This window comes from Aptenodytes patagonicus, chromosome 3 (assembly GCF_965638725.1).
Source record: "Aptenodytes patagonicus chromosome 3, bAptPat1.pri.cur, whole genome shotgun sequence".
NCBI lineage: Eukaryota > Metazoa > Chordata > Aves > Sphenisciformes > Spheniscidae > Aptenodytes > Aptenodytes patagonicus.
In genome coordinates this window covers 39,521,116-39,546,537 of record NC_134951.1, presented here as the reverse complement: position 1 = coordinate 39,546,537, position 25,422 = coordinate 39,521,116, and the positions used below count along the sequence as shown (strand labels likewise).

The following is a 25,422-nucleotide window of genomic DNA, read 5'->3' as shown; positions in this document are numbered from 1 at the left end:
CCTGGAAACAATCCTGAACCATGGCTTTTTGTCTAGTTAAGAAATTTTTGAAACGTATGGTTCAGTTTCTTAGTCAGGAAAGGACTTTGTGAATAATGGGAGAGGGATTTAATGCCCACAGTTTACTGCAAGACTTAGAAAAGGAAGCTGTAAGAAAGCAGTTAGTAGGGGGGAGCTCCATCAAGCAATTACAGCCAAGGACTAGAGTTCTCAGTGGAACAGAAAATGGGTTGGGATCAGGGAATGACATCCCAGGAACAGGAAGGATTTATACTGATTTTACCATTGATCAGCCTTTTATGTATCTATTCATCTTCAATTGGTGATGCACTGAATAAAATTTACCACTGCCCCTTTTCCTGAAAGCAAAAACTTCTGGAAAGCCAAAAGCATATAGTATAGTTTTAAACAGCTATAAAAATGCTCACTAGAAATAATACTTTTGAACCTAGCACAACTGGAAAGTATGCTGGTTCTCCTAGATAGTCTTTGAATACATTAGACTAAAGGTTTTTGAAAGCACACAGAATCATGAAATGCTTAGATTTCTCTGCTTTTAATTCTAAAATGTTACAAAATTCCTTCATCATACAAAAAATATATACAGCTTACAAAAATGCAACAATGATTTGTTTGAAATGTGTATAGCTCATAAAATCCTCTCATCTCTTCAAAAATAGGTATTTGAGAGCACAGATGTCATCTATTTTCAAAGCCAGTCTGGCTTGATATGTAGGGTTTTTAGAAGTAATACATTTAAGGTGGCCTCTCCTAGAATGAGCTCTTCAATAGCATCTGCATCAATGTCTCAAAGAGAGGCAATTAGCTGAAGAATCCAAGCAAACCTGCCTAGGTTTCTGTGGAACATTGTTGAGATAAACTCCATCAAGGCTTGCTAAGCTTCCTGCTGCAGTGTTTGTACATAGGGGAGACATTTTAGGACATGGCATCCTGTCAAAACAAAAAGTAAAATAATAAATCTTGAGTAAACACTTTAGTTCTGTGCCCTTCATAATGATGGGTGTCTGGCTTTCTAGCTTATAGTGCTACTTTCTCTAGAAAACAATAAAAACTTTCTAAACATACTTTTTGGAAAAAGAAGATATGCGTAGTTCAATAATTTGAAGGAATACTGAGCAGCATTGTAAGCACATTGGAATCTAGCCCGTTACATTAAATCCAGCTTTGAAATGGTAACAGGAGGTAACTTTGACTCAGTACAGATGGAGAAGAAGCTTTATAGTGTTGTCTACCCACCAAATGATGCTGAGACCATAGTCTGAGTAGGTGGAAACATTCCAGCTCTAATCTAAAATAGGTAGGTAACATGAAGATGGAGGCGGTGGTTTGGAGCAGAGAGCAGGCTGGTAGTCTGAAGACATAGGTTTCCAGTCTACCAGCCCCATCTCCCTCCTGTGTTGCCTCTGCTTGCTAGACTAAGCTGGGGCACTATGGTTCACCATGCTATCTAGTCTATAGATACAGATATAGATATAGATACAGATATCTATATAGACTTCATTTGCAGTCTAAAAAGAGCATAAAGGTTCTCCGTGAGATGTATCATGACCCACAGGAGTAGGATAGATGATTGTATTTCCTGTTTTTGTGCTCCCTTTCCCCAGCCATTTCTGAAGAGGGAGAGGTCTCTGCCCTATGGAGTCATGGTCTTGAGCCTCCCAATCACATACTTCCCATAGCGCGTGACTTCAAACCTGCTGGCTCACTGAGGGTCTTTGTGGGTGCCAGGGCTCAGTTCAAAGGACACCTGGTGTTTATCCTTTGCCTCTGGTGGGATTGCCTTGTCATGTAGCTCTCAGCAACCTGTTGCCTCCTGTCTTCACTGCCTGAGGATAACACCATCTTTTCTTTCCTAGAATTGCTGCAGCCTGGACAGGGGTAGCATGAATCCCCAAGTTTTGATTTCTGTCTCTCCTGCCTCCCACGTCTTATTTTAACCTATCACCCAGCACACACTCCAGGCCCGTTTAGCATCTTTTACAGTGACTGACTCCGTACCTCCCTGGGATGGGATCTGAATAGCTTAGATAGGGGAGTGTTTCACACAGGACCATTCATGTAAGTGTGGGAGGTTCTGCCTTCTTACCTAGTGCACTGTACTACGGCAAAACAAACCTGGTTGGTTTTTTTCAGTCTGTGGCTGGCTGCCCTTTGTCAGTCTTCAGCAGCTCTCTTCTCTCTGGACATCACTGCCAGAGGAGAAGAAGCCTCAGCAAAGCCTGCAACCAGGCTAGCCAGAAATTAAGGGTTTGAAAAAGTCACCTTCTCCCCCAGTATTACCACCAGCTGCAAGCTGTGAGGATGGTTCCAAGTGTTAGATTTTTCATGGAAAGAAAGTTGTCAGGATTTTGTATATTCAGGGTGAAATTGCAATGTTTATATCCCTCCAAATTTGCTTAATTTCCCCATTTGTTATTCTTTTATGCATAATCAAACACTGGTTTTAATTTACAAAAAATGAGAAACTTTGTGTTCTGAGATCTGTTGTAATAATATTCAGTCAAACACATGTTTCCAGCTGAACTGTAAACCTCTCCAAAGCATCTTTTTTAACAGAAGTGCTGTCACAGCCTTGATGGAGTTTTTTTTTTATTTTTATATATATATATATATATATATAAAAAAAAAAACCTCCATAAATATATATATGGCACTGATACAACAACAGCACTGTTTTTCACGATTCCCATCTCTTCACTGCGCAGTTCCCATTGCTTTTCAGACAATTGTCAAAAGCAGCAAGAGCAGTTTCACCTCGCTCTGTGCTGCTCTGCGTGGTGGGACAGTCCTACCTGCTCCTTCCTTTGACTTACTGCCTGGGTCCTAGAGAAGGCCTTGCAGCTGGACCCTTCACCCATACACCCTTTGACCTCTCTGAAGCCACCTAGCCAAAGCACCCCTGCGAAGAGCAGGGATGGCAATATTTTCTGGAGAGTCTGGATTCAGTTGATGCAAGGCTGCCTATTTCTCCTCAGGGGCTGGGCTCATGCTTTCTCCTTTGCAGGTTCTTGCTGGCCCAGATGTGGTCAATCAGTAACCCAAGCCAGAGCCTCACACACAGAAGTACTGCGCAGATTGTGCTTTAGTGGGAGTACCTACACTCCATGCTGCCTGCCACCCTGTCCCCAAAGGGATTTTTTTATGATAGTAAGCACAATCTCTACGCCACAAGAGATAGCTTAGAGCACAAGCAAAGCTCTGCCATACTTGTTTGTCATGCTTCTTGCCCAAGCACTGGCCTAGCTGTGCTCCTTCAGCTGCATTTCTGGGTGCCCTGTTGAACTCCAACTCATAACCCAGCTCTGGACTGCTCCTTTGCCTAAGCCAGTTTTGGTGGTCCTACAGGAATAAAACATTCAGGGTGGGAGCCCACACAAGGTACTCCATGATCCAGGAGAGGGCTTAATGTTGTCGCTGCTGGGGGCTGCCTGAAATCCTTTTAGAACTGAGGTCTGCACAATATTAAAACTTGGCCAAACATCAAGCCAAAACTAAGAGGGCAGCTGAAAATGTGCTGCATGTATGTAGAAAACATTTTCTGAGTTTGGTGGAAAGTGTTCAAAAACTATTAAAAATAGTAATTGTGAAACGATAGCTGTACAGATTTGTTTGCAGCAAAACAGGTAGAGAAAGGGTGGTTTGGGCTGTGTATAAGACCTGAGTACCTGTTTCAGCCCAGGGTTAGACTGTGACTCTTTGTTTCATCTGGAGTCAATCTAGGCTTAACTGAAGTCCTCCCAGCTGCCTTCTGCAGCCCGTTGAGAATGGCACCTCCAGAGAACAGGGTCATCCCACCTAAGAACTAGGGAGTCCCCCTGAAACTCTGGACGGTGTCTGCAGACAGCATGAAGGGCTGCTGGGCCTCTCATATGGCACCCCGGGGAAGCAGCAGGCGTTAGAAGGCACGAATCCAGAACATAACACTGCTTCTGCTGCTTTTTCCTTAAGTGAAAATCACATTTTATCCACAGAGATAATGAAAATGCCTGCTAGTTAAACTGTTTAAGCCACTGCAGGTGAGGGATTTCTCCTCTTATCATCACCCTGGATATAAGCGGTGGTTTCTTTCAGCCTGATTTTATTGTGAAAAACTGAGAAAATAACTTGCACTGAAACGAACTCCACTGGTTTGATGCTGAAGCATAGACACACAAGACAATACCAAACATCTGGATGACATTACATCTCAAGAATCAGAATCTGAATCCCATTGGAAACAAATACAAAGTCACTACAGCCTTTGAGCAGCCTATAAACCATTCACCGCAAGAAATATCATGGAATAACTGAAGCATTCAAGTATCCTTTTGGTGCAGTCCCAAGTATAGCACACTGCTGACAGTGCAGCCAACAGCAGTGATTGCTGTGGAAGGAGTCGGGGATCTGAGCCAGAGCAGGCTGGAGTCAATAAGTCTTTCCATTTACTTTAGTGGACTTAGAGCTCAGCTTTTAATGACTCACGCACTCCGTGGTGCTGACCTAGGCAACCTTCCTTCCTAAAGAGGCTGAACTTGGCACCAGAAGTGAGAGGATGCAATCACTAGTCTGAGTTTGCTCCGTGACTGCTGCCCCAGGCTTTGAATGTAGAGATACTAAAGGATAAATAAATAAAAGCTGTGTAACCTCAATGCAGTATCCTTTTGCCTCATTGATGAAAATCAGATGGTATAGATTATTTTATCTTCTCCGGTGTTCTTGCTACAGAGAAAGTCTTTGTTAAAATACTTCTAGTACTCACATCACATACCCATGTACCATCTCTCCTTTGCTGTACTACGGGTGAGGCTGCTGTATTACCTTTGAACTGGAAATCAGCTTGAAGTGACACGGTTAATTCTTTATGACTTAAAATTTGTCTATATAGAAGTTGTTTTGGCTTACAGTGGGTGACCTACTGCACACATCCAAGGAACCTAAATAAACTACTTCAAGCAGAAAATCATTAAATCTAGAATATAGATTTTTGAGAACATTTAGCTATATTCATAGAAAAGAGTAAAACTAAACATTTGTCTATACGCAAATGAAAATGCCAAATGTCCTTCTAGGCACATAATCATCTGTGTAATTTCCAGGAGGACTTATCAGAATTAAAAAGAATAATTCCTTTAAGATAGGCATATTCTTCTGCGCTTATGTCCAGGTCCCAGAATTTCCACAACAAATGCTTCATCTTCTTAACTTCTGCTAAAGATGCTCCCAGTGACAAGCTACCCAGTTCATTGCTAGCTGTCAAAGACTGATTGAGGAGGATTTTCTTTCAATAAACTAGGGGCTGAAATCTCTCTCAGGTCAAAATCCACCCCTTCTTGTGCCATGCCCAGGACAAAAAGAGGGGCCCGTTCTGCTGTATAAGGACAAGCTGATCCTCCCAAGGCACATGATAAAAAGAAGGCAAGTTTCTAATAAAAGTTAAAGTCTTCAAGAGCACTTCAGAAGCTCTTCTGCGCGTGGCTTCTGGCGTTTTCAGGACAACTCTTCTCCTGTCTGTACAAGAGCACCCCTTGCTTCCCAAGGAGCGGTGGGGACTGCGATACTGCTGGTACCACTTGGTCTCACTTCCATGCTCTTTGTTAAGGATCTGGTACAGGATGCTCTTAGCATGATGTGTCTCACACTGACATTTCCCAAATTTCTCAGCTGGGACCTTGGTAGCCATAGAGCCGAAGTACCCTGTGGCAGGAAACAGTGCACGTGGAGCACTGGGGGAGAGCCTTTCTGCCACACAGCAAGGCATTGTGTGCTTTTTGTACACACGGGCGGTTGAAAAGTAATACGACCCTGATCTGTAAAGTTACCTTGAACTTTATTTGCACCAGTCTGTTTCGAACGAGGCGGGGCTGCAGGCTGCCGGTGTCGCACAGGGCTGCCGTAGCCCCGGGGGAGCAGTAGGGCTCGCGCCCGCCAGCAACACGGGCGCTGCTCACCGCTGTGCCCTGGTGCAGGCAGGCTGTGCCTGGCCTTCCGCCGCCATGCCAGTGGCTCTGTGCTGCTGCCACCAGCAGTGGCATTTTTGCAAAGACCAACTATAAAACACGTACAACCTGCCCCTGAGGGGAAGCCCAGTGAAAACTATGACACCATAAGTGGAGAAGGAACAAGTTGTCTATATTTTTATTGATACACTGACCTTGCCCACTAGCTAATGCTCTGGAGTGCACAGAAATACATTTATACTGATGAATGATGCTGTGGTAGCAGTCCCTTGAGTAGACTCTTTTATTTCTTGTTAAAAGGAGCCACCTGAAGACGCTGTGGATGTCTACCATTACTTTTCACAAAGCACTTAACAGTGTTCATACTTTACACTGTAGCTAAAAGGGTGTGACACCTATGTCAAGGAGCTCACAGATGAAAGTCCTGGGGATGGAAATCCCATGTATAGGACTTATTTCACATTCCTGGGAGATTTGAGAGAAACTTCAGAGAAAGTCAGCTGCTCAACCTCATGACAATCTTATCTCCTGCATTTCACATATGATAATTTCAAACACAGAAGATGCAGACTTCTCCCAGACTTGCTGTGTAATTAAATATTCTTCATACAAGCTGTGGAAATAAAATTGATGAAGAAAGAGAGCAAAATGGCAATTCGTACTGTAGAATGTGTGAACTTTTGCAGCAGAGCAAGAGCTGAATGATAGAATTGTCAGAACTCTTCAGGGAACATTAAGTAGCAGGTATGCAAGGAACTCAGCCTTAATAAGAATAAATTGATACTTCAAGTTTTTGTTACTTTGCACTCTCTTGCTTGCTCTTATATAGGGGAAGAGGTACTAAGTTTTTTCACCAAGCATAATGTTTATGCATTCCTACCATCTGGGCTCTTAGCATGTCTTAACAAAAAATGAGCATTAAAAACAACAGCTCCAAGAGCTACTTCTGTTAGCCTTAGGCGTGTAAAGGCCATCCCATCAGATGCATAGCCGCAAATTTGTCCTTTGCTACAACTGTTTGTTTTTTCCATGCTGGGCCATTTTAAAATTTCCATTTATTTACCTCTCCATGATATTTATGTTGCAAAATTTTCCCCTTCCGAGGAGATAAAAAGCAGAAGAAGAGATGACTGCTCTGAAGTTGAGCAATCTAGGCGTGTAGTGCTGCTGAGGTGCAACTGCCACTAACTGCACTGAAGGTCAAGGGGACCCAGAACACTGAACACCTACTGCAATTTGCTTGTCCACCTCTCCATCCATTCAACAGCTCTCTACTGTTGTCCATTGCTGGGGTACCAAAGAGCTTTTTAAGTTAAATGGCACAGCAACAGAGAAGTCCTCAGAAAGTCCCATTCTTCTTATTCTCACCGTAAAATTCTAGCTTGGCTGAGGTACAGTGGAATGAACTCCAGTTGCAGCGCTAATGCCATCTGAGGTTCTGCATGAGTTACATAGATTGGCTAATGGCTGTACGAGAAAGAGAGACTGAGCTTGCTAAAATCATTCTTACACAGAGTTTGCTTGTGAAAAGAAGTTCTGTCTCCTAATTGCTGGTGACCATGGTGGTGTTTCAGTAATCTAGGTAGGAGAGTGAGCTCTGATAAACCCAAGGCCTCTACTCCAAGGAAAAAAATCTTTGACTTCAGCTGAAATCAGCACCATTTCACAGTTCACCATCATTTCACCCTCATGGTTCATGTCATCATTTCACAGTTCGTATTAACTGTGCTTATTAAAGTTCTTCTCCAGATTAAATTGGTTCCTTTCCAACTTTTTTTTTTCTGAGATCTGCATCAGTCATACGCAGAGAGTCCTGATGTCAGTAACACATGGTATTGGACACCATTTCTATTTATCATAATTGATTTCCTTTGATTGTGTATAGTTCTAAGAGGCAGAAGCAAATTATATTTGTCTAACAGGAATTCCTGGTATATTATAATAGCTTTGTGACTGTTTACAAAAAAAAATACAGAGTAAAGGTTACTGCCTCAGTATAACTGCTAAGGACACATCATCAGCTTTTCCTGAGAGAATGATTACTTAGAATTATGAGTCAGTGTTGAATTGCAGGTGAAACTGATCCTGGTGGTCCTGATTCAAAATTGTCTGAAATGAGCTCTCTGTGTGACCTGATTTTCTCAAATGTAGAGGACCAGCAGCTAAATTTAGCTCTATGCTCATAAATTAGACAATAGCTATTCTTTCTTTCTAAATCTTAGCTATAGAATGGCTGAAGCCACATGCACCTAGATATCAAGCATCCACAGCCTTCTTGCTACAGTAGCAATGCTTCTTACTTTCAAATGTTAAGAAAGTATACTGTACAAAAACCAATTTTGTGATATGAGAAATCCCCACGAACTTTTATCTATTTTAGCTGTTTCTAGCATGATGGTTTGAGAACAGTAAGACACAGTGACATCAGTGTTATTTTTTCTGTTTTGCATTTATATACTTTTTCAATCAACAAAGCACACCCACCCACAAATACTCGCCGCCACCACATTCTCTCTGCAACCATCAGAATTGCTCGTTGGGCACAAGTGCCACCATTTGGACCACAAAAAAATGTATCCTAAGTCCACACACAAAATTGCTACAGACAGCTTGTGGATATTCACACCACTGCTGGGAATTCTTCTGCTCCGAGCACGGCTGCCATCTCCATCTCTCCCATGAGTAATGTTTTGCATGCCTGTATATTACTGTTACAGGTAATATATACTTAATATAGCTCTTCATCTTTGTTGTTTAGGGGATTCACACGTGAGGCAACCTTTTTCCTAAAATCCCTGGATTTCTCAGGTTTCCAAAAACTGCCTGCTAGGTATAGATGGTCCCAGGCTTCTACCCTTTCTGACCAGGGTGCAACAGCAGGGTCAGTGTAATGAAGTCAGCAGGAGCTGAGGGATATTTGTTACTATTAAATATCCAATGACTTATGCGCGTTCTTAAATATCCTATTGGGTCCAAAAGTATAAGGCATGTAGTATTTTTGGCTCTTAGTCCATAGCCTTAATTCGCCTAATAGAATACTTGGAAGGCTGAAGAGTCTTGTCAGATAATATAGGAGCTTAAGTGGCCATCTCATCCTTACCTTGGCAGTAGCCAAACGTGAGTCCTTCAGGAAGAGTGTAAGATATATACCACTCTTCTCATGAGTACTTCTCTTGCCTTCAATCATTTGCAGCTTAGGGAATTCCTGAACCAGAGTGATTTTATGCATTTAATAACTCTCAATTAATTTCTACCCTATGATCTCATGCAGTCTGCTCCCGAAGCCACATGAACGTCCACATCAGCCTATCTCAAGGAACTCTGTGGATGCTGTATGTGAGACAAAACTTGATCAAACATGACATTCATTGGATTTGGTGCCTTCTTGTTCTTGTACTGGGGGAAAAAAGGGAATCAGTCAATCGCTATTCACCCTCTCTATAGTTTGCTTTATTTTATAAATCTCAGTAAGACTCTCACAGTCATCCTTTGTCCAAACTAAAGAGATGTAGCTTCCAAAATTATTCTTTCTTTAGAGTGGTACCATGCCTTTGATCATCTTGTTACCCTTCTTTGAACCTTTCTTAGACCTGTATTTTTTCTAAGATACTCTTTAAGGGGAAGTGGGGAAAGTATCAGAACAGGACATGGTACCTAGGACTTAGGAGAGCATGGATTTATACAGGGACAGAATGAAGTTCTCTGTTTTGTCTTTCCCAGAAGTCACTCCTGAACACTGAGCTGTTGTTGTCATGAAACTGTTACAGCCCCCCAAGTTTACTCCTGAGTGATAGTCATTAGTTCAGAGGCTCTCATCTTAGTCAGGAGTGGAGTCAGGAGTGTTTTATCTTATGTGCATCTTTTGCCGTATATATATACACTGAATTATCATTTAACACCTAGTTGATGATTTTCATAAAGTCCTTCTGCAGTTCTTCTGACAGCCCTAGTCTTCCTCTGAATAATTTTTTTATCATCAGCAAACATTCATATTCTGAAACTTTGAAGGCACTGCTTTTCAGAATAGTTCACTCAATGCTGTGAGTTGATTAAAAGGCTATCATAATTTAACTATGGGGCAGAAAATCTGATGTTGTCCTTGCAGTAGAGTGTCTATATATACAAGTACATATATGTTGGACTGTATGTACTGGTGCACAATGTATATAGTAACTAAGTTATTACTAAGCAGTGATGCGAGCTCTCCTACTTTCCTAAAAGGTGAGACTGGAGGCAGATGCATTTCTGGAGGAGAAGAATCTTCCACTATTATTTCATATGGGCTACAAGAAGGAAACACCTTCCTAGGAAGCTGACAGCAGCCTTTTTGAGGTCATCCTGTCACACCAGTCTGATAGATGCACGTATTCCTTGATTCAGGGATGTCTTACCTCTCTGGTCTTCTGTACAAACATTTAATTGGCCTATAAACATCTATATGAATTCAGAACAGGATTTTCTCTAGGAATTTTATATATTTTGTTTTCTGGGAGGAGTTGGGTGAATCTTGTGTCACTGGTACTTTTGAGGACACCTGACTTCACTAAAACAGCCTTAATGATGACAAAAGGAGCCAGTAATAAAACCAGTATCTTTCTAGGTTTCCATCTCCTCCTTGTCCCATGGTGCACACCATCTTTCTTGAGCAATAAACTTACTTGTTTTGCAACTAGAGGAACCGAGAGCTACCATTCAGACTGCCTACTTTGGCTAGGCAGATAGTGGGAAGTATCATCCCGAAGTTAAAGCTTGCTCAGTGTTGAAACAAGCTCTGAAACAGTGCCTTTAGCTTATGCTCCAACAGGTAATGCCATGGCAAACTAGGATTTGGCCCTTATATCTGAAGGAAGGGTACGTAAATTATAAATCCAGTTAATTTAAGCACGTTTAGCTTATCTTGAAGGTCAGTGGGTGAACTTCTCAAGTGATTGAAGTTAAGCATGTGCTTAAAATACTTTGCTTGATTAGGTCTGGTAAGATCAGCATCTTTTTGATGACAACCATTTGAATAGAGGTAGCAAATTAATAGAGAGGCAGCTGCCCCAGGAGGCCGTGCAGTAAAATGTTGGCTATCACTGAAACTAGGCCTGTTTTAAACTTGCCTCTAGTGACCGAGTTAGAGAAAAGGCAAATGCCTCTGAACTTCTGCCCCACATCTTGACGTGAAGTAGGAGCTCTGAGAAGCCCCCTTCATAAAAACCTACCCCGGGCATCTGTGTTTAACTTATGTTCTGCTGTTCTTTGTTTCCAAACACACTAGAGTAGCATTTAAAGTGACTTTTTGGCAGGTGCTGATCACTGGCTGAAGAAGGGAGAGTGTTTGTCTTCATTTTATACTGAGGATATTTTGTTAGAGACTTTATGCTGCCCGACCATACTTTAGCTGTTGCAAATGTGAATGCAAACACATGCCATCTGGAGCTATAACCAAATCTGAGACTAAAATATTAGTACAGAAAGTAAATAATCAGCTCAGCAATGCTCCTCAGGCAGAAGATGGGGTGACACAGGAACATATTTCTGAACCCTTCAGCTTCTTATGAATCTAAGGCAGCAATGGATTTCCATGTATGCAAATGCATGAATAAACCCAAAAGGGCTTTCATGGTAGAAAGACAGACAGACAGAAAGACAGACAGAAAGAAAGAAAGACAGAAAGAAAGAAAGACAGAAAGAAAGACAGAAAGAAAGAAAGAAAGAAAGACAGAAAGAAAGAAAGAAAGACAGAAAGAAAGACAGAAAGACAGAAAGACAGAAAGAAAGAAAGAAAGAAAGAAACCCCAGCTGCACAAGTAAACTCTTTCCATGATTTTTGAACAGCTTTATCCTGCCTCTCGGTAACATGGGGTCAGAGCCTTCCTCAGCTAAAAACCCAACCAGCAGAGCTGTGCCCGCCATAGCAGACGTGCTGCTACTGGGCCATTTCTCCCTTGGTTAAAGGTAAGCGTTTGTTTTAAGCAATGTATGGAAAGGGGCATGAATCTGGAGACATGAGTAGGTTTTAAGCTGCCCAACATCAATTGTTTGCTTTCTTCATGCTAGAAAAATTGGTGAATTTTTATAAGGGTAAATTGGCAAATTTTTATAAGGGCATACCCTGGGGGTGGGGGGGTGGGGGGGTGTAGAGGTTGTAAAATAAACCAGAAATGACCTCGTACCAGATTGTGCCGTTTTTCTACAGCTCCCCCACCAAGGAGACGGTATTTGTACAGTCACCTTTATCAGCAGTGGGACAGGCACTATCTGTCATTTTAAATATAGATAGATACACCACTTATTATTGCTCAGCAAGTGGAAAATGCTGGAAAGCAAGGTAGAAAATGGGCACAGTTTTGAAAAAGCAGAGTTAGAAAATGCTCCTGGCTAGAAATGCCATCTGCAGAGTGGCACTGAAAAGGTGACTCCTCCCTTCAGCCCCCTCCCCTGCTGAGAAGAGTGGTTGAAATGAGAAACATTTTAACGTAGTATGGAGCCCACCAGCATATTAAACTTAAATCTGTCTTATATCATTGAAGATAAATACCTAATCTAGTGATTAGCACTCTATAAATACCACAGATTAGCGAGTGAAGGTTAGGTGGCAGCTATGTGGTGTTGTGCTGGGTTTGGCTGGGGTAGAGCTAATTTTCTTCACAGTAGCTAGTATGGGGCTGTGTTTTGGATTTGTGCTGGAAACAGTGTTGGTAACACAGGGATGTTTTCGTTACTCTGAGCAGTGCTTACACAGAGTCAAGGCCTTTTCTGCTTCTCACCCCACCCCACCAGTGAGTAGGCTGGGGGTGCACAAGAAGTTGGGAGGGGACACGGCTGGCACAGCTGACCCCAACTGACCAAAGGGATATTCCATACAATATGACGTCATGCTCAGCATATAAAGCTGGGGGAAGAAGGAGGAAGGGGGGGACGTTCGGAGTGATGGTGTTTGTCTTCCCACGTAACCGTTACGCGTGATGGAGCCCTGCTTTCCTGGGGATGGCTGAACACCTGCCTGCCCATGGGAAGCGGTGAATGAATTCCTTGTTTTGCTTTGCTTGCGTGCACAGCTTTTGCTTTACCTATTAAACTGTCTTTATCTCAACCCACGAGTTTTCTCACTTTTACTCTTCCAATTCTCTCCCCCATCCCATGGAGGGGGAGTTAGTGAGCGGCTGTGTGGGGCTTAGTTGCTGGCTGGGGTTAAACCACGACAGTCCTTTTTGACGCCCAACGTTGGGCGCTCGCTCACCCTCCCCACCCTGGTGGGATGGGGGAGAGAATTGGAAGAGCAAAAGTAAGAAAACTCATGGGTTGAGATAAGAACAGTTTAATACTTGAAATAAAATAATAATGATGATGATGATGAAGAAGAAGAAAAGTAAAACAGAGAGAGAGAGGGAGAAACAAAACCCGGGGGGGGGGGGGAAACAAGTGATGCAACCGCTCACCACCTGTCGACTGATGCCCAGTCAGTCCCTGAGCAGCAATCACTGCCCCCCGGCCAACTCCTCCCAGCTTATATACTGAGCATGACGTCATATGGTATGGAATATCCCTTGTTGGTCAAAAAAACTAAATCCCAAGCACTTCCATTTTATTTTGAAATATACGAGGAGCAACTAACTTCTATCAGAGGTATAGGACTAATGCATTGAGTTTTCCCTGTGACAAAATTAACATGCCCAGACTTCCCTCACTGTTTGCCATAGGATAACTTCTCTATCAGTAACTCTTAAATTAAATATCTATCTATTCAGATTGGGGGAAAAAAAGGAAGAAAGTTCTATCGCAAAATTGGGATTTTCTTAGAGCTCAGACTACTTAAAAACTGATAGAAAAATCTACATTATTTGAGTTTGATTCTTCATAATCAGTTACTGATTATGAGTCATGGAGCCTGTATGTACAAATCTCCAAGTGTTCACCCAAACCCAGAGAGATTCTTCATCTGATATTTCCTCACCACAGTTTACCCAGAAGAGCCCCATTTCTTCTATCTGTCTTTGACCATCTCCCCACCTTGATTGCTGTGACTTTTTTCTACCACACCCCTGCAAGGAAGGAGATACCTGTTCCATTCTCTTGCAGCTGGTTTCCCATCTGATTTGAAGTAAGGCTGGGAAGAGTTCAGACACAGCTGTGGTAGGATCTTATTGCAGCTCTATTTCCTTACTATTTTCCTACTATTTCCCAAAGGGGCAGGGACAGAGCAGTTCACAAACCCACCGCATCTGGGGACTAGGACATCAGGGATCCCTGGAAATGAGAGGAGTAACAAAACCCAGTCCACTTTTGGAGCTTAAACATCTTTGCAAAAGCTGTACGTCCAAGTCTAAGCACATCCTCGATTGCATGAGCTTGTATTACTTAAGATTTTAGAGATTCTCTGGTGTTACATACAAATGATACTCAATCTGTTTAAATATTTACCTAACTGGACCAATAAGGGCAAGAGTCTGCCAACCTTTAGGCAATCATTCCTTTAGGAATAGGTTGGTCTGACAAAACTGGGGAGGAAGAAAAGATGTTGAGTCGTATACACGTTGGAAATTGTAAAGGGAATCCTTCTATCTGCATGTGTGAGGCTCTATTGTCAAGATACTTTGGGGAAAGAGCCAGCTTTCTGATAACTAGAAGTAGTGATGAAGAAAGGCTGTGAAAACCTTGCCAAAGAGCAGCATGGTTTTGAGCAAATGGGATTAGGAAACCAAGGCTAAGAAAATGAATTTTGAGTGCTCAAACCCAGAGTAAGATAGTCGCAGTGTCTCTGTGTAGAAAGAATCAGGATGCTGAGAGAGAAGATCCTGAAACTTTTAAATAGTACAGGTTAAAAACTGAAGGGAAGGAAAGGAGGAAAAGATAAACCTGAGCACATGTAATAAGAGCAGATTATGACAGCATAAATGTTATTTGCAAACATTTATATGAAGATGTGAGTTGCCCATGGAGTCAAAGGTGGCCGTAAGACACAAGCACTTCCATGCTGTTCACTGGTAGTTTGAAAGACATTCAGACCTTCTTCTGGACCTATTTCTGTATGCAGTAAATGAATGCTTTGCTCATTCAGTAATGAGATTTCAGCGTTGTGAGATCAACTGCTGTTTACTCTGGCATTTATGTTATTCCTGTCATTCTGAAAAACAGCTCTGAGATTTTTAGAAGCAAGCACATTTGCAAAAATCATATTTTTTAAAGAGAAGTCTGGCTCTGTTTGCCTCATAAAAGTCTGCACTTAACCACTTTTTAAAAAATACTATTATTTTAAGGTCAGTGGAAACTCCATTAAAGCGTTTCAAGAAATCGTCAGATCATTAGAGCAATGGAAATTGAAACATATGCAATGTACAGATTTCAAACACATTATAAAACAGTGGGCAAGAAATCAAGTGTGTTCTCTAGTCTTAGCGTAACATTCTTCTTTGGGACCCACACAATTTGGGAGTGAGTTTATCATACTATATGCCAGTGACTGCTCCTAGCTTGCAGTGGCTACCAAAAGGTATTTTTCCTTCAGAGATGCCTGCATTGCCACCTCTTAAACTGGCCTCTGAAACTAAGTGGAGACATACCTTTTTCTCCTTTAGCTACCGTGGGAAACACATGTATGAGGAGCATTGTCCTTGAGAGAGTGTCTGATACCTAGAACTACCACCCTGAAGGGAACAGACGCCTTAGGGTCCGGCCATGCCCTTGAAATCATGTTCAGAAAGGCAAGATTCGTCTGAAAGCAACTGAGAGTGTTGGAGAATCCAGATCAGTCAGTAGAGTTGCAAGGCTTGTGTGAACACGTAAAAAGAAACAAAAGACCAAGAGAAGCACGTGTCTGCAGAGTGCTTAGGTTAGTGCTCAACAGTCCTTTCACCCTCCCTAATTCCCGTGACAAGATGGTAAGAGCTTCGCAGCAGTCCTGTAGGAGGGTACATCCAAACTCAGATGGACTGAAGCATTTATACCTTCAGGACCTGCTTCCCTTTATAGCTCAGATCCAACAGTGGGGGTCATTCTGGCCCAAAGCTCTCCCCCTTTCCCTCCCTCCTCGTGCCCTGATTACTTCCTGTTCGTTAGGTCAAGCAGGAAAGGCTCTAGCACTTCCTTCCATTAAGCCAGTACTTGATACCGTCTGTTGTGGAGATGTCAGTCTCCTTTGGACAGGGCTGGAGGGTTTGTCCTCGCTCAGACAGGTCACAGCTACTCCCGTAACTGGCCAAGACCCTTAACAAGCTCTCAGCTCATTGTGAAGTAGAGCTGAGCTGGGAAACGCCCAAATCCCGATATGAATATTTCATATTAAACCTCCTATTCTGTACCCACACCATGTACGCCGCTAATCATGTTTTATACCATCTCATGTGTGAACAAATGACACAGCTCATTACTTGGTCTCATTTGAGACTAGAGTTGATGGCAACCACACACGTGGAGTTGACAGTATTTTGGAGGGTACCTCAACCCAGTTCCCAGCTCAGTGTTCAGAGAGGCTGCTGGGACAAGATGTACCAAGGTGACCCAACAGGTCCCATCCTGTGGTAGGAGGCCACCCCCTGGGAGCTCTGTGCTCCTTCTGGGTCCCACACACCTCTACGCCCATCAGACTCCTCAGAGTGTCTTACCTGCTTTGGAAAGCAGGAGAAGTCATCTGCAGAGAGAAGAAAATGACCTTGAGCTGGTTCATTAGTGGAAAAGGACAGCAGAGCTGGTCTGAGGGATGGGCAAAAACCTTGTCTCTGGTTCAGCAGAAGGAGAGTCTCACCAGCTCGAGTTAGACTCTAACCAGGACCTTTGGGGCAGGACTCCCTCCAACACTTCAGGTTATGCGGGACATGGAAACGATGACTGTGTCCGGCACGGGTATTTCAGCAAAGACAGATAACTCCTCTTACTGCATTTTTCCAGACATGAGAAATTATGATCCACAGCAAAAGTCGTGGCAGTAATAATGACTTTTGTTGCATCTTAACCTGACTAATTAGGTCCTGCATACCTTTACACGTGTCAGGACCTGCAGGAGGTGGCTGGGAGGGAAGATCCTGCTGCAGCTTCCCCGTCTGCTCCGCCTCACTCACAGGCAGCAGCAGCGGCGTTTCCCATTCCGGGACACGCACCAGTGATTTTGTTTGCCACGCAGTCGTCCTGAGCGTTGGAGCCAGGGTCTGCGACCCGTTCAGTAACAAAAGCGGTGTTTGGAAGGGCAGCATTCACGTTTGCTCTGTTTGCTATCACGCATGCTTACGTTACTTTACTAATAAACTACGAACTATGGAAAAAGAATAGATTTGTTTTTCAGATCAAATATAAGAATGGAACACCCAGTAGAAAACAAACCTGTGAAAATTTTGATTTCACACACATTTTCTTTTCAGCAACTATCAACATGAGATGTTCAGTTTATTGTGACTTCAAGTGTCACCTTTAAACCCCCAAAATCTGGAGCAAAAATGAAGTCAAACAAATGGGGAAAAAAGTAATTCTGTTTTTATTTTAAATGTCAAAACAAAATGCCACTTTAAACACTTTTAAAGTTAAAACAAATAATATAGAATATATTAAAAATGCCACATGGATTAGCTAAAAATATTTTTGCAAGAACTTTTTTTCCCCCCCCCTAAATTCATGTGTCCACAGCAAGCTGTATGGTTTGAAAAAACACCAAGCAGAGGTTTAGCTGTTTCATTAGCTAGCCTTCCTCACCTTCTGTTTGAATTTGTGTTTCAGTGTGCGCAGAGGATTAGCAGATTGTTAATATAGCATCAAAAACCACATGTCTAGACCCAAAATGTCATTTCAGGCAGCAAGAGACCAGAAAAAATGAGTAGAACATAGAATATCCCACCCCACTAAATAATCATAATAACAGGAGAGGAGGTGGTCTCTGGAAGATCAAACTTTCTTCTGAAAAATATTACTGAGGACATTTTGACAAAAGAGTGGGTGCATAAGTATTGATGTCATCAAAGTGAATGACTTCACCAGTGCAGTAGCACTGAAGTGCTCCCGATCCTGTTTTATTACACCTCTGCCATTTACAGTAGACCCACGGAAACGACTCAGATGCCACATGGTCACACAACCACTTTGGTGCTGAAAAGGATAAGGGAGAGATGGAGAGTGAGGTCTTTGTACGATCTGTTCCATATTGAATCCCGACACCGAAATCTCAACAGATGGAGGCGTTTAGAAGAAGGGAAAAACTGAGGAAGCAAACTAAGCAAGCAAATAAAAGAAAATTATTGGGGAAGAAAATTACTGGTTATTGTTGTTCATTGTTATTGTTTATTAAGAAATTGACACTTCGCTGTCTGAGCTAGGAGTTTACTATGAAAGTTTTAATCTCAAAGAAGATGAAAAACAGGAATGCAGGAAGATTTTTTTTCTCTTTAATTTTCTTTTCTAACATCAAAATAATTTTTCCCTGCAAATAAAGCATTTCTAGCACTGATGTCCACAAGAAACCACACAAGTGGTTGGGTTTGGATGTGCCTTAGCTGCACATAGCTGATATTATGATTCAAAAATGCTAAAAGAAACAATAGCACGTGAAGATACATTAAAATGTGCATTAACTTCCTTTATAATCAAACGTTTTCCGCTAGCCCTTTCTTTCCTGCCTTCTGTTTTGTGCGCTTGTTTGTCACTGGGTGTTTGCAGAGCAGGTAAAACAATTGGACCTTGACCTTCTTTGGAGTCATCACAAAACAAATTAAATAAGAAGTAAACATGCTCTAGCAACTTACAGGTGCATCCTAGCTCATTTCTCTCAAAAAACCCAGAACATATCTAAATGTGAAAGTAAAAACGGAAGGCAGATTAACCCTGATTACCATATATCATTATTTCTAATATACTTGCTGGGATATCCCCTCGTGTATGGGTATCACATGTAACATGCTATTTATGGTAATACAAATAGCAAGAGCAGCAGTGATGGAAAAATACTTCCCTGTTTATAGATTATTATGAAGCTTTGCTCTGTCGCTCTATTTCCAAGACTTCTTTTTCCTCATTCCATCATTTGACAAATCCAGGTACACTTCTGAGTCCCTGAACGTGCAGATGGATTAGCTACGAACAGGACGGTGACCACACACCTGGTACTTCTACGCATGAACCCACTTCCTTTTGATCTGACAATGATCTCCATGAGTCTATTATTTATTTTCACTCTAACCGTCTTAAAGGTAAATCAAACTACCCAGACGTAATTGCAAAATCCAAGGAGAGAGAATTATATGCAGATTGACTTGACAGATAGAAAACAACTGATAAGAGACCAATATGACAGCTGACTGTAGTTAACCTTTAATTGCAATCCAGCAGCAGCACATTCTTGCTAAATATGCTGTTTCAAAAGCAAAAACACACATAATCCCATCTTGTTTACGCAACCAGTAAAATTAATGGAAAACGTTAATCTCTGGTCTGACATGACCACGTTTACATTATAAAGCCACAATGCAGTGAGCACCATTTGACACCAAGCCTCAAGTAGGATTCCTTTGATTTTGTCTTTCCTTCACACTGTGAAACCAGTGCTTTAACGTCAACTTTGCAAAGACACCAAAGTTGTTGGTTTTTTTTTAAATAAAATCATTTACACGTACATGTATTTAAGCACAAGCAGGCCTCTTGAATCAGGTTTTTGCATATGCTTTGCTGTGTTTTAGAGCAGTCCAAGAGAAAGCCCAGGGGCAGGTTTCCCCAGCTAACGTCACCTATGACTGATCCCTTCTTGCTGCACCTCTCTCCAGTGATGTAATTCTCATACTAATTTCCCAGTTTATATTCACAAGAGACATAGGGCAGAAAAAACCAAAAAGGGCAAGCTGTGTATCCCCACCATTTATTGACATCCCCACCATTTATTGACAGAGTCCTTCACACCTTCATCCCTATGTTCCACTGCATGTAGATATTTCAGTCAGTTTGAATGACTAGGATTTCCATGTGGAATGAAAACAGGGGAGCAAAGGTTATTTTAGGCAGTGCTGCCATACAAGATAGAGCTAGAAATACAAAACAGGTTTGCAATGACCGCTCTGCAGCGACACACGTGGAATCTGTATCTCAGCGCATCAGAGATGGTGGCCAGGAGGACCACCTGTGATAAAGTAAGAACTTATATGAAAAATGGGCACTGGAGAAGACGAGGCATAAAGGTACTAGAGGCTACCGAGCTAATGGATTTATGCAAAAGAAAACAAGGGGCGAGAGGGATTCGCAGGTAACCACTCCTCGTGGCACGGATGGAGTAATTGGGCAGGAAGGGAAAGGAGCTGAAGACTGAGAAACAAAGCTGAGCTACCCAGCACCTCAAAGGGAGAGTGCAGAGTTCACAGACAACCGGAGGAGAGCCTACAGGCCGCTGAAGGTGGTAGAAACAGCCCCCAAAAAACATACAGTCAAGCCTATTTCTCAACGCCTTTTTGAACTGGGCAGGTGCCTGTTAAATAGTCATCTCTTAGATGCTGGTGAACAGGAACCATTTTCCTCTGACACCTATACCAAACTGCTTTGAAAGGGTGACTCAGAAATGTTCCTGGAGTCAATGGACACAGTTCATAGTTCTGACTTCTTTACAGGAAATCGGTTGATTAGCTGGCCTGACCGAGGAAGGGGATAACGGACACAACGACTTGTGGAGTTGATCCCCGGGCTTTCAAACCACACGTTGACTCAGAGTATGTGAAGCAAGAGACAGTCCAGCCACCGTGGGCTGACCGGGGTGGTGGGAGACCCTTGCACAGCTCTCCCACTGCGACAGCTCTGCGAAGGGGAGATATCTGGGTTCTCGCCGTGATAAGCCAGGGAATTATATCTATCGATATTCCTTCTCCAAACAGTTCATAAAAATCAGCCGTCATCCAATTTGCAGCCTCTGTGGAGAGTGCGGGCTGCACCTCGCCCCCGATGGGCACAAGCTCACCAGAATGACTGGCAGTCCCAAATCTCACAGCCTGATCACCAACCTCATTCAACAAAGCTAAAATCTCAGAGAGATAAATGTTTGGCGAGCAAGCAGCTGACCCAGTGACAAGAGGCATTCATCTTTCCCACCCCTTAGACCAATGCCAGCCTGCATAAAGCCTTTTATCCGGGTGAAATTTCATCTGTTGCAGAGGAGCTCTGGAAGAGATGAGTCACTGAGAAAGATAAGGTCCTCAACGAGGCCGTAAATAACAAAAGCAAATCTAGACAGCAATGTCACCCTTACATTTTAGGCCATTGAATTTGAGCATAATTAAATGCAGCGTGCAGCTTAGTGAAGCTGAGGCTCAGAGAGGCCACGCAGTTTGTCACAGAACCCGGCAGAGACTCAAAACCATTTTTCCTGATTCTTGGCCTGGTGCCCTGCCAGCCAGGGCCCTTTGGAGTCCCAGGCCGAGCCACAAATTAAATCTACTCATGCTTTTTCTCGCTTTGTAGGACAGATCTCTCCTACTGAAGCTTTATGCATTTGGGACCCTGTTCTTGTGCTGACAAGCCTGAAGTGGCCCAGCCTCTGAAACACTTTTGGGGCACAACTCCAAGGCCCACAGCACTTGCCAGAGAAGCGCACACCTTCTTTTTGTTCATCCAAGGGAATAAGCTTAAATTCAAAGTACCCCTCGGCAAGTTTCCCCAGGCAGCTCTTCGCAGTGCTTTGAAGCACTCCTGCGTGGTTAACAATTGTCCCTAGCAGGAGCAGACCACCCTTTTGTCCTTTCCAGTTTAGTCAGACCGTCAGTCAACCCTCTCTGCCAAAATTCAGAAACCCCCTAAAACCAGCAAGTAACCGTCCATCAGCCACTGTCAGCATCGCCCTCCTTCGAGCGACAAAGCCAAGACACCGCATCTTTGAGTGGACACAGGGCAACTCAAGGCCGCTTGGGTCCTGGGGCTTGCTCAGCCTCTGCTGCTCTCAGGAGCTGTGTGATACCAGGCAGACCTGCTTAGCCACATGAAGGTGACCTTCTTGTATAAGGGACTCTCTACTGAGCGAATGCAGCTGTACTCAAATCCGGACTTGCCCCTGCCTGCAGGGGATATTGCAGAGGGTAATAAGAAACATGACCGCGTTAGCCTGGTTGTGGCTGGAAACGTCAGAGGCTGAGATTAAAGCAGTGCGTGAAGGGAGAGGAAGGATGGGAAGCAGGCACGGGAGGGAGAAGGGAAGGAAGTTCAGCACCTCAGTGGAGGAGGCTTTGCCTGCTGGAGCAATGGTGCAGGGGTGCTGCACGCCTGGCCCGCCCGCGATGCTGGGCACAGCGGCTGCCTTCGGCTTTCAGGTCCTTCTCAAATAAATGAGTTGTCAATGCCCTGGCTTTCCAAGCAAAGGTCATATCTCACAAGAGCTCAGAGCTAAATTACTAGTTATTTTCTCTCCATTTGAGTCTGTTCATCCACAAAGCTCATATCCCTGTTTGTTACTGAAAGGGTTGGTATAAAATGCGTACCGCAATAGAGGGTCTTGTATGCTAGGGCAAGATGCCCATAATCCGGGGGAAGATAAAACAGATCAGAAATAGGCATTCTTACAAGACAGTGGTGGTTTTAAATAAACTAAGCAATTTCTTTTTTCTAAAAGATTCCTTTAAAATGCAGGAAACGATCCACCGTGCAGTTAGCAAAAACTCTGCTATCAGCAATACTATGGTGCCCTCAAGTGGATGCAAACCACTCAGAAATGTGCTACAGCCCACCCACCACTCACGTCCTCCTCGTGAGTGTGGTCTGTGCTCCCTGGTTTGCAACCCTAGACTGCAAACACAGCGTGTGCCCACCCTAAAAGCCCTTTGCAATACCAGAGGAATAAACACGCTTCAACATTAAAAAGAGTACCAGACCAAAAGCCTCTGACAGCTAAGAGTAGTGGAGCCACATTTGGGAACAGTACAGCTAAAAACATACTTTCTTTTATTTAACAGCATTTCTGGCTGTATGGATGCTCCTTCCTCTCTCTCTGTAACTTGCCTGCCCTGGAGCGCTAGAGCTTGCTGTGATACAAAAGCTTTTTCAAGGAATTATTTCATTTAGGGAAAAGAAGAAAAGCCTTGGTTGCAGCATTACCTTCCTGATGTTTCCGAGGGGTAAGAGGAAAATTGAGGGGCTTTTGGGCCCAACCACAGACCAAATGCCATTGAACTCGATTCCCTTCCCAGATGCAGTATTGTTTTCCTTCCTCCGCAAATCAGCAGTTGATGCCGAATTGCCTAACACCAGCCCTTGCTGATGTGCCATCCAGTTACCTCGCTGTCCCAGTAGTTGTGAAATACTGTTTTGGCCCCCAGCAGAAGACCTCCCAGCCATGACTCCAGGGCTGGCCTGACCTTCTGCAAAAGCCAGCCCTTTCCTGCCCAGCAAACTTTGAAAACAACCAGTCTCAGAACTACTGAGACACAAGGTGACAGAGGTGCAACCACTGGCAACAAACTCTCATCCCCTTCCTCCAGAGACTGGGATGAGGAAGAGTGGGTTCAAGACAGGTCCTGCAGAGACCTTCATACTAGCAAGTCAGGCCAGCACCCTGGCTGGAGAGCTGGTTCACAGCCAGCCCTACTGTTTCACTAGGGGCAAACTACCTCCTGCCAGAAGTTTTGCCTGAGCCAACTAGTCCCTTCCCAGAAAATTCAAGGGGCAGCAAGAGCTCAGGAGAGGCAGTTTGGGTGAGAAGACCCTCGTCTGGGACAGAAGCAAGTTCAGGACTATGGATGTGAGCCACGCAGTGCCCCAGCCCTCAGGGGTGGGGAAGGGGCGCGGGTCTGCTCTACCTACCAGAGCAGACACAGCTACCGAGGCAGAGGGAAAGATGCTCCTCTGGGAGGTGTGTGTCACATAAAAAGGGTGAAGGTGCAACCTGGGCACTGCACGAAGCAGATCTGTGAAACCAGCACGAGTCATGAGCCAGGCGTGCTGCTAGTCATCAAGAGATACTCCAACATTTAACTGGAAACCGATGCCAGAATCACCGCTCTTCACAGCAACATCAGTGTCAGAGCAGATGGACAGAAAGCAACAATAAAGATATTACCATAAAGATAATCAGCAATGAACTGGACCTATAGGTTAACTGCACATTAGAAAAGACACAGGCCCCATTTATGGCTTCCTCCTTCCCATGTTTATGTTATAAATGTATTGTGCTCATTGTCATACCAGAAAGATATAGGGGCAGCACAGGCTCCAACAGACACCCTTAAAGACGACAGGGAAAATCTTGAGGGATGGAGTAGAAATAAAAAGGCTCTCACATCCAGTTCACATAATTTTTAAAAAAATCCCTCATTTTTAAGACTATGCAGTGAGCCTGACTGAGCTTACTGCTCAGAGGTCATAGGGCAAGTCATGCTACTACTAGAGAGGACTTGAATCATGGTGGGTGATGTAAAACTTAAATTAGGTAAGCATAGCTGTTAAATTATCTCAGCTAAACACTCCATGGGCAGATGTCTGTTAGAAGAGCAATGCAAGTGCTGATGCACGTTCACGCACATGTTCATCTTGCTGCCTGTCATGGCCTTTTCTGCAGAGCTGCTCCCCAGCCAGGCAGTCCCAGCCTGTTCCAGTGCCCAAGGCTCTTCCTCCCCAGGGCAGGGCTTGGAATTTGTCCTTGCTGAATTTTATGGGGTTCCTGTTGGCCCATTCCTCCAGCCTGCCCAGGAAAGGCAGCCCTGCCCTCAAGCATTTGTCATCTGCAAGTTTGATGAGGGTGCATTGCATCGCCTCCTCGAGGCCACTGAAGATGTTGAAGATGATGATGATGTTGAATAGGACACACCCCGGTGACAAGTAGAGAACTGCAGGGGTCTGTAAAGCACAACCCATTAGCCACTGGCCTCCGAGACCAATCATTCAACCAGCGTTTCACCCATCTTCTATCTGTCTGTCCATCCACCCAGTCCCTGATACCCTGCCTTGGATACAAGAGTATTGTGGGAGGCAGTGTCAAAAACCTTGCTGAAGTAAGGTAAACGTCATCCATTGCTCTCCCCTCGTCCACAGATCCAGCCATTTCATCACAGAAGGCAATCAGGTTGGGCGAGCATGACTTAACCTTCTGAGCAGCTTTGGAAATAACTGGCATTGGAAGACTAGAGCTACAGCAAACTCCATTTATTAGAAGGAGCATTCCTAGGAATACAGTGAAACCATGGTAAATAGGAGTCAACTGGAAACAGCTGTCTGGCAGAGCAGGAAGGAATACAAACTTCCTTAAAACAGTAAGCTAAGTTCAGAAATGGGCACCTAATTTAGCTGTCCGAATCAGCTGCTTTAGAGTATTCCCACGCAAAATTTTCCAACACACCAACACAAACCTTAGTAAAGATGGTGGGAAACCTGAAGGAGTTAAAGAACTTGATTACAGTAAACGTGAGGCCTTGAAGGGGTGCATGGGCATTGAACTCTTAAAAAAACAGCAGCACATGGTTCAGCCCAAGGGGCTGGTAGTATGTGCACCAGGCACCAACAGATAGCAGTAACCACCATGTTTGAGCAGAAACAGGAGATTTGGTCA

General features: G+C 43.6%; 1 protein-coding gene across 1 annotated transcript; it reads right to left on the bottom strand.

The window, feature by feature from the left end:
• Positions 1-5,077: 5,077 nt before the first annotated feature.
• Positions 5,078-5,680, bottom strand: LOC143158860 (nuclear receptor subfamily 0 group B member 2-like). The gene is given in 3 exon segments (XM_076335314.1): positions 5,078-5,281; positions 5,283-5,365; positions 5,368-5,680. Coding segments are annotated over 3 exon segments (600 nt in total).
• Between the last annotated feature and the right edge of the window lie 19,742 nt (positions 5,681-25,422).